This window comes from Dendropsophus ebraccatus, chromosome 5 (genome assembly GCF_027789765.1).
Source record: "Dendropsophus ebraccatus isolate aDenEbr1 chromosome 5, aDenEbr1.pat, whole genome shotgun sequence".
Classification (NCBI taxonomy): Eukaryota; Metazoa; Chordata; class Amphibia; order Anura; family Hylidae; genus Dendropsophus; species Dendropsophus ebraccatus.
The window spans coordinates 80,727,184-80,743,214 of NC_091458.1; the positions used below are offsets into that span (position 1 = coordinate 80,727,184).

General features: G+C 38.5%; 1 protein-coding gene across 4 annotated transcripts in view; it reads right to left on the reverse strand.

The window, feature by feature from the left end:
• Window positions 1-456: 456 nt before the first annotated feature.
• KLF12 (KLF transcription factor 12) overlaps window positions 457-16,031 on the reverse strand; it is a 213,265-nt gene continuing 197,690 nt past the window's right edge. For all 4 annotated transcript variants that reach the window (XM_069970616.1, XM_069970619.1, XM_069970618.1 and 1 more), the window contains one exon: window positions 457-4,251. In XM_069970616.1, the coding sequence (XP_069826717.1) occupies window positions 4,070-4,251 (182 nt within the window). In that variant the 3' untranslated portion in view covers window positions 457-4,069. The remainder of the gene's footprint in view (window positions 4,252-16,031) is intronic.

Here is a 16,031-nt window from a genome sequence, read left to right on the forward strand (position 1 = left end):
CTGCCTGGGAGTGCTTCGGGGATCTCTGGAGCAGGCAGTGTAAGTCACACTGCCTGCACCAGGAATGGGTCACAGGTGAGTTAACTGTTTGTTTATTTTCTCTTTAGCTGCACTTAACCCCTACCTGACTGCAGCAGGGCTGCGGTCAGGCAGGGGTTAAAATTTATGTTGTATGTTTGAGGGTTTTTCCAGCTATAGAATTGTTTTTTTTTTTTTTTTTTAAAGAAGTGCTGTGCTTTTTTTAAAATAACAAAGCATTCTCATCTGCTCATTTGCATTGTCTGTACCAACAGCTCCTAATCCCTTCTGTTCTCCACCGCTTCCTGCTTTTTCTGACATGCTAACCCTGCAGCTAACACCTAGCCTAAGCAGTGACCCACTTCAGCTAGTGATTGGCTAAACAGGCACTTCCTGCAGGGTCACCATGTCAGCGAGAGCAGGAAGAAGTGGAGAGCAGCAGAGATCAGGAGCTGTTGGGATGGCAGCTGTAGGGGATCAGGGCAGGTAAGAAGGCATTGCTCTGTTTTTTTTAAGCACTCCTAATAGTTTAGAAAATTTATGGTTAGAATTACCCTTTAAATATATGAAAATTTCTGGTACAAGTTACAGATACAAAGCCTTCAGTGGCTTCACTGTCTCTGATGACAACACTTGTGATCATGTGATCGATGTTATTATGATGTACAGTAGTTCATGATTTGTATCTACATAATATACTATAAACCAACATTGACAGGGTGAAGGACAAGACCAGAAGCACTGGGATCAGGGACAGGAATTGAAATAGAAATAACATAATGACAAAAGGGACCTTAACAGTGTGTAACACTTTTAATGGTTTCCCTTTAATGTATCTGTTCATGATTAACCGGCTTTCTGAGTATGTCACAGGCTATCCTATACATAGTTGCCCTATTACAGTACTGGGTATACTTCATGATTTATTTACTGTATATTGTTCACCATTAGGTCTTGCAATAAAGAAACAGTAATAAAAATGCTTTTCACAAACATTTATCAATACTCAACAATTTTCCATAAAACATTTCCTATAGTTTCTAAAAATCATCTGTTGTGCTTTATTTTCTTAAATATTAGGTAAATACATAAGAGATTTTTTACTGACATTTTCATACAAAGTCTTCTCTGTGCCCTAATAGACAGCAACTGATAATCATTGTGTTAATTCTTCCTCCTATAGATACAGAAGAGCTGAATTTATCATGAAACCCAAAAGGGTACATTTAGAAAATACTTTTTTGATGTAATATCTCCACCGGCACATTGTATTGGCACATGCAGTGCATGTGTAGTATAATACATTGCAGTATATTTGCACTGAGTAAGGAACATTACAATAAAGACCCAAAGGTTACTAATAACTGCTCCAACAACTATAGCAGGTATAGGAGAACATTGGTTTCAACAAATTTCACCAGCGATAAATATTGTGAATATTCTGACAATAAATGAAAGGTTACATCTGTACTCTGCACCTTTACCTGATGTTTACTGGTTCACAAACTGCTTTAGGCTGGGTTCACACACAGTATTTTTGCTCAGTATTTTGGTCCTCATAATTGCAACCAAAACCAGGAGTGGATTGAAAACACAGGCTATGTTCACACACTGTTAAAATTTAGTGGATGGCCATCATTTTATGACAAATTATGGCCGTTATCTCATAACAACAGCTAATGTTTTAAAATAACGCCAATTGTTTGCCTTAGGGTGCGTTCACACGTACAGGTTCCGCAGCAGATTTTATGGGGCAGATTTGATGCTGCAGATATCAATGTAACTAAATGACTGAAAACAACATAAAATCTGCTGCGGATCCTGCACATGTGAATGCACCCTTAGTACATAATACAGCAGGTATCATATAAAGGCGGCATACCACTGTAACATTTTTTTAACACATCCCACTTGACCACAAAAATAGAGCTGTGTTCAAGCAAATTGTACTAGCGCTATTTTCTATTTTACATTTAATATATACCAATATATCTACCACGTTGAATGAATGTTCCCAAGGGTTACAAATGACAAACTCAGCTCTGCTACATCTGTATATCTTTTTTAGGACATCTGTAATAGGAGAAGTTTCTATTTGCCATTGTTAAAATTCATGTCTGGTTAGTTATACACTTTGTGCAAATATTTTCATAAAATGTGTTTTTTTTTTTGTTTTTGCTATTCTGAATTACAGATAATATCAAGAGGCATAAAACATGAAACACAAAACTTCATCTCAGGAACATCACTAAACACAAGTAAAAAAAAAATAGTCACACTAAACAAACTTTAAAACACATGTACCCCATCAGTTATAAAACAAGTTGTATATACCAACATATACTGTACATGCTTACAACTTTTTAACGTCAATTTTTTTCTATGATCTTAACCCTTTCCCTTCCTTTGTGTATTGGGGGCAGGCTAGCTATATGTTAGAATAAAACACCTCCAAGTAAAGCTCCCGGGATGACAGGGCCATCAGTACTGGTACAGGCCATTATGTGCTTGTCAGTGATATGATGCCACCATAACCATATTGCTTGACACTAAAACAATACTATAATCAGGAATGAGTGTGCTTTATATTGTATAAGAATACAATCTTTAATTTAGTGCTGAACAGAGCACTTATGATATGGTATTTCTGATACTGATAGTATATAGCTATATAATACTAAAAATAGATCTTAATGCATAAAACAATCATGCATTTATTTGCAATTAATACTGAAATCAATCACATTGTGTGTGTTAGTTTACTCAGATCCTATATTGCTTGCTTTCTCACACAACATAAAGCCATTACAGATCCAGAGTAAACTGCTGAACAATAATAATACCATTGGGAAGCAAATGATACATTGCTCCCTAGGTAAAAGCTGGTGAATGTTCAATTTTCTCAACAAAAAGTTTCCCATATGAAGAAGAACTACAAAATATATTTGATCTCAAGGCCAGACTCCAACTGACTTAGGTGGGATAATGTTTTATCTATACATTTTATTCACATTTGAAATTGTCAAATTTTACCATGAGCAGCCTTTTAAACTTGTGTTAGGGTTCTAATATCTAATATAATATATTTAGACAAAGGCCTCCTGTGATGTTGTAAAAAAATGCAGTTTAAGTACTTGATCTATAGTAAATCCATATAAGACAGTCATTATTGCTATTTAGCAGCAAGAAGTGCAACCGTTCCAGTTTGTGCTATCTGATTTCCCCCATATCCCTATTCAGGATGGGGCCAAACTTTGCCATAATACCTCAAATTGTGTTCCTTAACTCTGTAAAACAGAATAATACTGAGAGCCTGTGCAATAGTTTTGGATATTGATGTATATATGTGGAGGAAATATAAGAAGGCTTTAGGCAAGGCCAAGTCAATTCACAAACACAAACAGTACTTCACTTAAGATACCGGCCTATATACTTTCACAGACAACAAAGAAAGAGAAAAAAATCTGAATACTTAAAGAAGGAGTATGCTATTGTTATGCCCGCTTTGCTTGATGGAAATTGTGAGGGACATCTCATCACCATCGCGGTTATTGCAAAATCCCATGGTCTGATAAAGGAACTTGCTGTCAGTCCACTTTATACATGTACCTGTTCTCAATTGTCCACTATTTCATGGTTACTTTACAAAAACATTTCCCAAAAGAAAACAAAAAGTATCAGTTGAACATTTATGACCTTGAAAACAGTCTATGATACATCATTTTTGAAAATTAGGAGAAAATCTTTCAAAAAGATTTGTCCATAGATGGGGGAAATGTACAATAGATGCTGTGTAAAATGATGCAGGTCATAGCCCATAAAAAGTGCCTGTGTCCTCAGTGTGAAAGTCTCTGGATCTGAGGTATGGAAGGTACTGGAGATTCCATGCTTGAAGCTTTTCCCTCAGAAGCATGGCACTTCCTGGTACATCCCTTCACTTTGGATCACTTGTGGGCATCCTGTTTCCATAACACTGTGAGTGGATTCAGCCCTGCTGAATAGATGAATAAGAAAAGGACCCGCTTTTCCGCATGTTTGGAAGGACTTTGACTTAAACCAGCATGTGTCTCCGTCGATGCAATGCTAAGTGATCCGAACGAGAGAAACTGCGATCACAGTCTGCACATTTAAATGGCTTCACTCCTGTATGTTTGCGGTAATGCCTTGTTAGTTCATCTGAGCGTGCAAACTTCCAGGTGCAACCTTCCCAGGTACACATGTAAGGTTTCTCTCCTTTAAAAAAAATATATAAATATATTATATTGAGATTTTATATGCAATCACAAAATACAATCATTATATTAAGTTAGAGAACATGTTAACAATATAAAAATCTATATTTTAACTAGTGTCATCATACCATTGCCAAGGGCACAACAGTTTGCATTAACATTCTCTAAATCTGCCCATCTGTATACATGACTTTGCTTTTGTTAAAGTTTAAATCTATCAACTCTTTTCAATACAAACTTGTAAGTGTTTTAAATTGATATTCAAAGCTTTGAACATACAAGGGAAAAAACTACAGGTACTGCAGTCTAATCACATATATAGTATGTTTTACCCAAAAGAAGTATAAAATGAACAATTGTAAGTATAAACATTGTATTCGTTTGTATATAGAGATGATTGAACATCGGAAAATTTTAGGTTCTATCGAACTCGAACCTTGTTGAACCTTCCGCATTTGATTGCCGATGCCTTTCCGGTCCATGTGGAAGGAGAACACAGCCCGGGTACTGCCTAGAATTCCGGGTTTCAGCCTAGGTAATAGGCTGTATCCCAGAATTCCAGGTGGTATCCGGGCTGTCTCCTTCTTCCACATGGACCGGAAAGGCATCGGCAATCAAATGCGGAAGGTTCAACAAGTTTCGAGTTCGATAGAACCTAAGATTTTCCGATGTTCGATCATCTCTATTTGTAAACTCAGTTTTACGGCTTATGCACAAGCATGTGCACATAGCCTGGTACCCACTTCATGTACCACCACATCACAGGGATTGCAGGGATTCTTCCCTATTCTCCCTCTAGGCAAGAATATACCTGTAATACGATAATGTATAATGAGGGGCACAACTAAAGTCCTGCAATACACATAAACTATGGTTGGTAACAGTGATGGTGCTCTGTCCAATTCCGCTGTTTTTGCTCAGTGTGAACATATCCTTAGGTATGCATTCCATGCTATAAATAAACCTTTACTAGGTACATTGCTTCAGTGTTTTTTACATGAATAGATCGGTGCTGATGCTGGGATTCAGGTGGCATGGTCCTTTTTTTTTTAACCACTGCCCAAATCTCATGCACAGCGCAAGTCTATTCCCGAGCAAGAACCCAGCATGAAGCACTGGGGGTGGACCTACCGGCCCCAAGTGTGGTGATCTCCCCTCTGTGACGCGGCTCCATTGATTCTCAGAGAGGAGGGGGGCTTTGTCACAGTGGGGGCCGGCGGGCCTGTCCCAGTGCTCTGTGGCAGGCTGGTGCTCAGAAAAAGACCTGCGCCGTGCATGAGAAGATCCTTAATCCTTACTTCTTGGCTGAAATGAAGAGTGATTATATGGAGTGCCTTTCAATCTGGGAGTCCTGTCCAGTTCCATATTCCACAGCCAAGTTATTGATGTGAATGGATGCGAATGTAATGCTTCATTTCTCCTGTAGGGAAACTGGGCATTACCTGGTTTTACATACAGGGTGCCTGCGAGGTGTATCATATACTCGTCTTACTGTTAAGGGATTATTTAAATCAGTCAATCTCTTAAAATGCAGCCAGGACTAACAGAGAGGGCCATGCTGTTCCTGCCCACACACAGGCATGTATAGAAACTCATCAATGGAAATCACAGAACTTTATATGCTGCTATAACATAGAATATTAGACTTCACAAATAATCTTTAAAAGCATGTGACCCATTTTTAGTATAGCAGCCTACTATCTTTATTTACTTTATTCACATATGCTTCTCAGCATTTAAAGGGGAACTCCGGGTAGAGGTAAAAAAAAATGAAACTTCTGCAGAAGCATATAACAATACTTACCTATCTATCCCAGTTTTGAAACTACCAAAAATCCATTATTATTATTTTTTTTTGGGGGGGGGGGGGTTGTTCTGTTTTGTGTTTCTACACTTCCTGGTTTATTAGTTGTACACAGGACTACTGGTTCCAGAATGCAATGCTTTCCCTCAGCTGTTTAACACAGTCCCCCACCCTGCCTATTCCCCGCCCAAAGCTGTTGCAGAACATCTAGGCTGTGTTCACACATTGCAGTTTCATTGTGTTACTGAATTATTTGCAGTACTTTATCATTTCATTGTGGTCCCCCCGCACAGCACGCTGTATTCTCTACCTGTAATGCTGATATTGGAATAAAGCAAATACATTTTTAACCCTTTGAGGACCAGGCCCAAAATGACCCAGTGGACCGCGCGAATTTTGATCTTAGTGTTTTCGTTTTTCCCTCCCCCTTTCTAAGAGCTCTAGCACTCTCAGTTTTCTATCTACAAGCCATGTAAGTGCTTGTTTTTTACAGGAATAGTTGTACTTTGTAATGGCGTCTTTCATTCTACCATAACATGTATGATGGAATCCCAAATATATTATTTATGAAGATATAAATAGGTGAAATCGTAAAAAAGAATGCAATATGGTAACGTTTGGGGGGTTCCTGTGTCTACGTAATACACTATATGGTAACAGCGACATGATACTATTATTCTATAGGTCAGCCTGAACACAACCATATGCAGGTTACACAGATTCTCTAATGTTATATATGTATTTTTTTATGAAATCCTTTTTTTTGGCAATTAAATATTAATAAAATGGGCCTATTGTGACGCTTATAAAGGTTTTATTTTTTCACCTACGGGGCTGTATGGGGTGTAATTTTTTTCCGCCATGATCTCTAGTTTTTATTAATACCATATTTGTGAAGATCGGACGTTTTGATCACTTTTTATTGATTTTTTTTAATATATAATGTAACATAAAATCGGTAATCTGTGCACTTTTTTCCCTCTTTTCGTCTACGCCGTTCACCGATCACAATGATGCTTGTTATATTTTAATAGATCGGACAATTACGCACGCTACAGTATATTATATGTTTATCTATTTATTTATTTTTATATGTTTTATTTATATAATAGGATAGGGGGGGTTATTTCAACTTTTATTGGGGGAGGGGTTTTGGGGTAGTGTAATAGTGTTTTGAACTTATTTTTTTTACACATTTGAAGTCCCTTTGGGGGACTTTTACATACACTAGTTTGATTTCTACACTGATGATTGCTATGCCATAGGCATAGCATTGATCAGTGTTATCGGCGATCTGCTCATTGAGCCTGCCTGTGCAGGCGTAGTGTAGCAGATTGCCGATCGGACCGCACGGAGGCAGGTGAGAGACCTCCGGCAGTCCGTTTTACCGATCGGGACTCCCCCTGTCACTTACACTTAAACGCTGCGGTCGCGGCGTTTAAGTGGTTAATGACATGCGGCAGCGCGATCGCTGCAGCGTGTCATTACCGGTAAGGTCACTGCAGCTGGCCCCCACCTGCTATGAAGTGCGCTCCGCTCCGGTGCACACTTCCTAGCGGGAGAAACACCCAGAACGTACAGTTACGTCATGGGTCGTCTGGGGACAGACTTCCATGACGTAACCCTACGTCCAGGGTCGTCTAGGGGTTAAATTATTTTTTTTTTCCATGCACATATTATGATCAAGCATCTTTTATCTTTGAAGTTGATTCCCACAAAAAGGACTTTATCCGATATTATCTTACTTACATGGGATATACTGTTTATGCCTTGTTTTTTGTGCAGGTGGGATTGGCAGTGTTGGCTCTTATCCTCTTGTGTTACTGCATCATTTTTGTGCAGATACTGCAGTACTGCAATGGCACTCCAACATGTGTGAACACAACCCTAATTTCTCTGTAGACTTTTGCACAACCAGCAAAGCTGAATCACCTGCTTCTGGCCAGTCTGAGATGGTGAATCACGCCCTGCCCCCTGTCTGCATCATCAGCCTGTGCCTAGCAAACACACACAATGTGAGACAGAGGCATGGAATATTTGTCTCCTAAGGGGGATAGCAGAAGGAGCAGGAGACAATGTGGATCCGCACAGAGGCCATATTTTTTCACTTCCTGGATTTCTATCAGCTACCAGTGTGGCAGAACTGTACAGATACCGTAACAGATTGTATAGACAAATTTATATAACTTTTAATGTACTTTTAACAGAAAACAAGTTTTTCTTATCCAGAGTTCCCCTTTAATTCAGACTTCAGTATACCTTTTCCATGATACACCTACCACTATTCTTAATCTCTTAACCCTTTCCCGCACGAGGACGTAACTGTACATCCTCGTGCGGGTGTTCAGAGTGGGGCCGCGCGGCGTTCCCTGGTGTTTAGTGGGGGAGATTAATTAATCACATCCCTGATCTCGTACTGTAAACGGTGTAAGCGCAAAAAAAATTCCAAAGTGCAAAATTGCGCATTTTTGGTCGCATCAAATCCAGAAAAAATGTAATAAAAAGCGATTAAAAAGTCGCATATGCGCAATCAAGGTACCAATAGAAAGAACACATCATGGCGCAAAAAATGACACCTCACACAGCCCCATAGACCAAAGGATAAAAGCGTTATAAGCCTGGGAATGGAGCGATTTTAAGGAACGTATATTTGTTAACAATGGTTTGAATTTTTTACAGGCCATCAGATAAAACAAAAGTTATACATGTTAGATATCGTTTTAATCATATAAAACATGTCAGTTTTTCCATAGGACACACGGCGTAAAAACACAATCGCCCCAAAGAAAAATAATTGCGTTTTTTTTTTTCAATTTCACTGCGCATATTATTTTTTTCTGGTTTCGCAGCATATTTTATGCAAAAGTTCAGCCTGTCATTGCAAAGTACAATTAGTGACGCAAAAAATAAGGGCTCATGTGGGTCTGTAGGTGTAAAAATGCAAGTACTATGGCCTTTTAAGCACAAGGAGGAAAAAACGAAAATGCAAAAAAACGAAAATTAGCCTGGTCCCGAAGGGGTTAAATGTAACTATACAATCTTACTGAAAGGGAACTTGTCATTACTTTTATGCTGCCACAAACATAAGCCATTGGAGTGGTTGCTTCTGCCTGCCCTGCCGTCTCTTAAAATGTGGGGACTGCCCCAATGACTCATGGTTCAGGCTGCGTTCACACAACGTATATTTCAGTCAGTATATTTCAGTCAGTATTGCAACCAAAACCAGGAGTGGATTAAAAACACAGAAAGGATCTGTTCACACAATGTTGAAATTGAGTGGATGGCCGCCATATAACAGTAAATAACGGCCATTATTTCAATATAACAGCCGTTGTTCTAAAATAACAGCAAATATTTGCCATTAAATGGCGGCCATCCACTCAATTTCAACATTGTGTGAACAGATCCTTTCTGTGTTTTTAATCCACTCCTGGTTTTGGTTGCAATACTGACTGAAATATACGTAGTGTGAACGCAGCCTTAAGCAGCATGAAAGTGATGACATGTTCCCTTTAACTGATCTTCTAAGACTGTCCCTAACCAGGTATCCTGTAGAGAATGGTGTCATGTTCAATTCCATCTCATCTTTTCTATATTTATTCTGTGCAATATTATAGGAGTATTTATAAAGGACAGGCGCCTGTGTGATTATGGGTAATATTTGGTTGTGGGACATCTAGTAAGCTTGGAGGTTATACTGTGATGACCAAGATGAAGCAATGTTTTCCCACCTAATGTCACGACTGTCTGATATATTACCACTTGGCAGATACAAACAACAAATAATACATTTAACAACGTTCAGCTTTGTTACTTCAAGTACCATTATTCATTTTGCTTATTGAGCAGCAGTCTTTAGAGTACTTGGTATTATAAAGTATAAGATCCCTTATATCATTCACAAGCCTATAAAGAAGGAAAGGGTTACTCAAAACTTTGCACAAAGCCACTGTCTTGTTTTACAATAAAAGTTTGGTTTCGGTTGCATTAAACACATTAGCTTTGTTTAACATATGTGCGGTTACTGTGCAATAAAAGGAAAGCAAACATAGGTTGCTTTTTTTCTAAACCTGTCCCAGCATGGAAGTATACAACTCAAATAACTTTAAGAACTGATTCTACTGAGCAGCTCAAGCACTAGTGTTAACTTTATCCTGGCACCAGTTTGTATACAGGCTCATAAAAACATGAAAAAAAAGATTCTTACGTCTGAAACAATAAAGAAAGATTTTATTTTTTACATAAAGTAGCTCTGCAGATCTCCCACGTTAGATGACTGACATTGCTTAATGATGTTCTAAGTAGTAAAATCTAGTCACACACAAAGATCTGGCTCTTGGGCAGGGAGTCACATAACTACAGAGCATAAAAACATGGTTAATTACATTTTGGGCCTATGCCGAAAAAAACATGCAATCCTGAAGTACAGGAATACCTGCGGGTCAGAAAAGACTATCATATAATTAGGGAACCTTGGCAATTAATGAGAAAAATTGTAATGAAAGAGTTCTGGAACAAGTAATGAAACACTTGGGCTGTATCATGTGGGCACAGCCTGGGCAGAAGTCACTTAAACAGTAGTCTATAGGAGACACTGGGCATTTATAGAGGAAATGTTGGTCAAATACAGTGAAAAAAGTAACTGTTAGGCAATTTGACCCATGGCTTAAACTCGACCATGCAGGATTCCTTAACCATGTTAACCTGTGTCTGAACAACCAACCCCTACTCAAAACAGACCCAAACATTTGGTTCCCCTTTTTACTTGTTCCAAGCAGTATAATAACTAGTGATCCCGATGTTCGGTTCGGCTCTCGAACACAAGCATAGAAAAAATGGATAGTGATCAATTCGTGTTTGCGAAACATTCACAAACCAATAACATACAGTAGAAGCGCACGTTCCGGTCTACGCACATGCGTACAGATTATCAAGTGCAAAGCGTAAATTACGCAATGGCATACGCATTTGCATTCATTTGCGTACAGATTGTGTAAGTTTCGTTCTAAAGTTACGCACATGCATACATATTTTCAGACACAAAACGAAATATGCAGTGGCGTACATTCGCAAGTTTGAATATATTCAAAAATGATCGTTATAAACCATTCCAATCATCTAACAAATTGTTTGTGATCAACGAACACAAACAATTAGTGTCATGTTCATACAAATATACGAACAGTTATGAACATGTTTGCTCATCACTAATAATAACACACCTGAAGTACAGTACAACAACACCTGTACATAGGATATACATAAAAAAATAGTATGCCCCGGCACATTATTTCCCTTAAAGGGGAACTATCAGCAGGTTAGACAAATCTGATAGCTCCCTATAGCGCCTGGGACACTGAGGAGGAAGGTATGTCTCTAACCTTCCTCTTCTGTGCTGGTCCCGCATGGTTAGTCAGGGTAAACTTAATTCCAGAGCACCATTAGGAGCACTGTTGCATGATCCAGTCCACCCCTTCTAATAATAACCAATGGAGGGGGTCGGCCTGATGACGCGGCAGTGCTCCTAACGGTTCTCCGGAGCGGAGTTTACCCTGACTAACAATGCGGGACACATACCTGCCTCCTCGGGTTTGTTGAGTTTTGTTGAAAGCACAGTAAGAAAAAAAAACTGTGTGTGAACAACTTAAAATAACATCTGTTATTTGGCCATTATTCCATTAATGGCCATTATTGTATACATTGTATCAACTAGCGGCCATTATTTTCATAGACTTCAATGGAAATAATTAAAGATTATTGAAGAAAATTTAGAGTATCAAATAACAGCCAATATTTTTCTAAAAGAAGACATTGTGTCAACATGGCCTAAAAGGGTGAAAAAAAAAAAACGAAAGAAGTGAAACAACCACCATAGCAGACAAAGCCTAGGAACACTGGGCTAACACAGCTTGGCTACAGCTAAGTTAGATGCTATTCCCTCATGCTATTTCCAAGCTGTAGTTTGACCCAACAATTTATATCTATTTTTAGTGAACTACATTACTATTTGCACATTGTAAAAAGCTACGGTTAATGATTGATCGGGTAAGCTATTGTATGTGACCTTAACAATATGTGTGTACAAAGTCATGTACATGGATTCAGTTAGCATTGTTGAATACTTTGACAATATTGCCTATCATTAATTGTAGGATTTCTTAATTCCAGACTTTAAAGGGTTTATCATTTTCTTTCAAATTAACTGGTTTCAGAAATTCATATAGATTTTTAATTTACTTCTATTTAAAAATCTCAAGTTTTCTAGTAGGAAAGGTTTTCTTTTTAATCTGACAGGTGCTCTCTGCTGCCATTTCTGTCCGAGACAGGAACTGTCCAGAGCAGAAAAAGTTTTCTATGTGAATTTGCTGCTGCTCTGGACAGTTCCTGTCTCCGACAGAGATGTCAGCAGAGAGCACTGTAACACACTAAAAAAAAACAACACCATTTCATGCAGGACATACAGCAGCTGATAAGCATGGGAAGAGAGATTTTGAGATTTTAAAATAGAAGTAAATTACAAATCTATATAACTTTCTGAAACCAGTTGATCTGAAAGATAAAGATTTTTGCTACACAACCCCTTTAAGGAACTCCACCAAGTCTGAGCATTCCCTGAATGCAACTGATTGAGCATGGCAATAATAAATACAATCACAGGCATGGCATGTTTTAGCAAGAAATCCTCAAGATCTAAACTATTAGGGTTCCTCAAAAACTAAATTTGACACTCGTAATAACTACTAATAGTTTACCTGCAGTAAATGAGCAACATTAGCTATAAGATTCCCTTTTATAGGGGTTATCTAGGGATCAGGAAAAGCTAAACTTTCTCGAAAAAACAGCGCCACCCCTGTCCCAGGTTGTGTGTGGTGTCATAATTCAGCTCCATTCACTTCAATGGGCCTGAGTGACAAAACCACACCTAAACTTGGGAAAGGAGAGGTGCTGTTTCTGGAGGAGAAATCCTTTTATTTTCTAGTGCAAAGAAAGAGGCTTTCATAAGAAGTGTAGGCTGGAACATGTCCTTGCTCCTTCTCCCATCCCTATCCCTGCGTGATTGACAGTCAGGGCTCAGCTTCCAGATATCAATCAAGCAGTAACACGGCCTGGGAATGCCTGTGATACTTTGCACAATAATAAAAGTGTTTTTCTGTGTTCTAAAAGCACAGATGGAGTTATTTCTTGTAACACCATTCACTATGCCTGCTGCACGATTTGTTGGTGTATTCCCCTTGTCCTTGGAGGGTTTCCCCTGCACATTCTGACACTGCCCAGTCAGTGCTGACAATTCATTCATTCTCAGAAGGAATTACAGATGAATGGGTTAACAAGAAATAACTACTTAATTTGAAGTGTACACCAGTCAAAGTGCTGCAATGTGCTTTACCGTTCTGAAAACATTGCTAATGGATCTTCTAGAAACAAGAGCTGAAATAAAAGGTTTTTGGTGGCAGCACTATTCCATCAGAGGATTATGGATGCTCCTCTCAACTGTGTCTTTCTAAACGAACATAAAGACCCAAGCTTTTACTTCTTTGTATTTAAGTCTGGCTCTGCAATGTCCTCTTGGTACACTATCTTTCCGCCCTAGCTTTGTTTCACCATGTATAATGTAAATGGATAAAAACGGACATGAGAGGCATATCATAGGAGGCAAGGAAGGTGTGTGAACCAGTGATATATAAGCACATGTGGTGCTCGTGGGGTGAGCAAAGGTGAAGAAATCCTGGCACTCGCTCTATTCTGCTCTTGTCATTTTTATTGTCATGTTGTATGCGTTCAAAGTCAGACCTATCTCGGTCTTTATCAACAGCATATAAAGACCGAGATCGGAACACAAGCAGCGTGACAATTGCTCAAATAAAAATGACAAGAGCAGAATACAGCGAGTGGCGGGATTTCTTTACCTTTTTAAAGGTGGCAGGCATTGCATAATGGAGAGATGCAAAGATATGCTCAAATCGACGTGCAATTTATTTATGCTGGAAACTGGCATATTAACATTGATAAATTCCCTCTTAGGATTATTCAGCATTAAAAAAAGATGGACACTTTTTTCAAGAGGCAGCACAACTCTTGTCTCCAGTTTGCGTGAAGTTTTGCAACTCAGTTCCATTGAAGTGAATGGAGCTTAATTGCAAACCACACCTGAACTGGAGACAAGAGTCGTGTTGTCTGTGGAAGAAAGTGGCCATATAAACGCTGGATAACCCCGTTAATAATTTTTTTTCTTCTGAAAACAGGTCCTCCCAAAGAAGTGATCATGTGACTCCTGACTTAGTATAGGAAGTGACACCTAATGTATGTAAATAATAAAGGAAACTACAGTAGAACCAGCTGAGCCATATACACACCTTTATGCTAAACACAGACCAGAATAAATGTTATTGTGAAGCCCTAATCTGTTTTACTAAGTTTGTGGCTCGTGATACTTTACTACTCATTAAATGAAAAGGAATTCGGAGCATTTTAATCTGTATAATATATAATAATGAGATGGAGACACAATAAAACATGTGAATGGACAAAAGCTTTTGTTATTCAGGATCACTCTGGTTTCATCTGCCCTCTTTAATACATCTCAATTAATAGGTATTGATTTTTTTTATTACTGACTTGAAGAAAAGGCAAAAGACCCATGAGTTGAAGAGATCATTCTCATGGACTGGTAAGGAATTTATAACCTCAAAATGACTATATAACCCCAGGCATTCACAGCATTATGTATTTGCCTAATCGTGTTTGATGTTTTCAGTAAAAATAGCGATGATGTAAGAAAATTAGATCAAACAAAATAATTAAAATAAAAAACCCTATTGTTTCAGTATCAAAATAAACCTCTTGTAACCGACCTTACACTGTAATATGTAATTCTATTTCCCCATCTAGTGGCAGATGGAGTCATAGCAAGAGCCCAACAAAACTTCAATCTGCACATAGAAGTGCTTTCTGAGGGCATCGCCAACTCCACACTCATAATCAGACCATCTCCCTTTTATTGCCTCCATTTTATTACTTTTACTTCCACATTCCCACATATACTGTCAGCTTTAAACTGCACATGTTTGCTGAAAAAAGACTCTTGCTTAAACAGGTTTTCTATCCCAGAGACTATTTGGCATCTGTGAAAAGCCCCTAAAATATACAAATTCAATAAAATGATATAGCTTCTACTGCGACTGTGAACACGGTAAACACGGTAAAGGCAGCACATCTGGAACTAAGCAGTATTTCTTAAAGGGGTACTCTACTCAGCAGCTGATAAAGTGCACTGGGCTGTTTAAGAAACTTGCCCCCCACCCTCCAGCTACTTAAATATCTGGGTTGACTTGCATAGTGCAGTCGTATTTCAGTTTATTGCAGTGATTACCATACAATCACAGTTTCCATGAAACCATGACTGTGCTACAAGTTCATGGTAATCACAACAACAAATGTGATTTTGTGATATTAAATAATTCACATAGTCATAGAACACATAGTCATAGCAATATGTAAACCAAAAATGTGTGGCATTGGCTGCATATGAGCAAAATTTAGTTTTTAATTAACTGTCTGATTTTGCAGGTGTTAGGCTATGGTCCAACAATGCATGGGGAAGAAACTACAGAGGCCAATGGCCACACAAGAATGTCCGTAGTCAGTCCACAGTCTTATTTTTTCTGAATGTATTGTTAAATTTATAACAATGAAAACAATGTAGACATGGTGGGGAAACTAATAGGCTGGATTTTGTGAGATGCTGCCACCTACTGGACAAAATATTTATCTCTCCTATGAAACTGCTGAGAGATTATTAAAGAAGAGCTAACCTCAAGCTTGCTTGGGTTTGTCTGAACCCGAATGCTCAGCATTTGATTACTGGTGGCTGAAGAAATTGGATGCAGCCCTAAGGCTTGGATATAGCAAAAGGCTGTATCCATATTTTCCAGGACTCCCTAGGGCTGCTTCCGACTTCTTCATCCACTGATAATCAA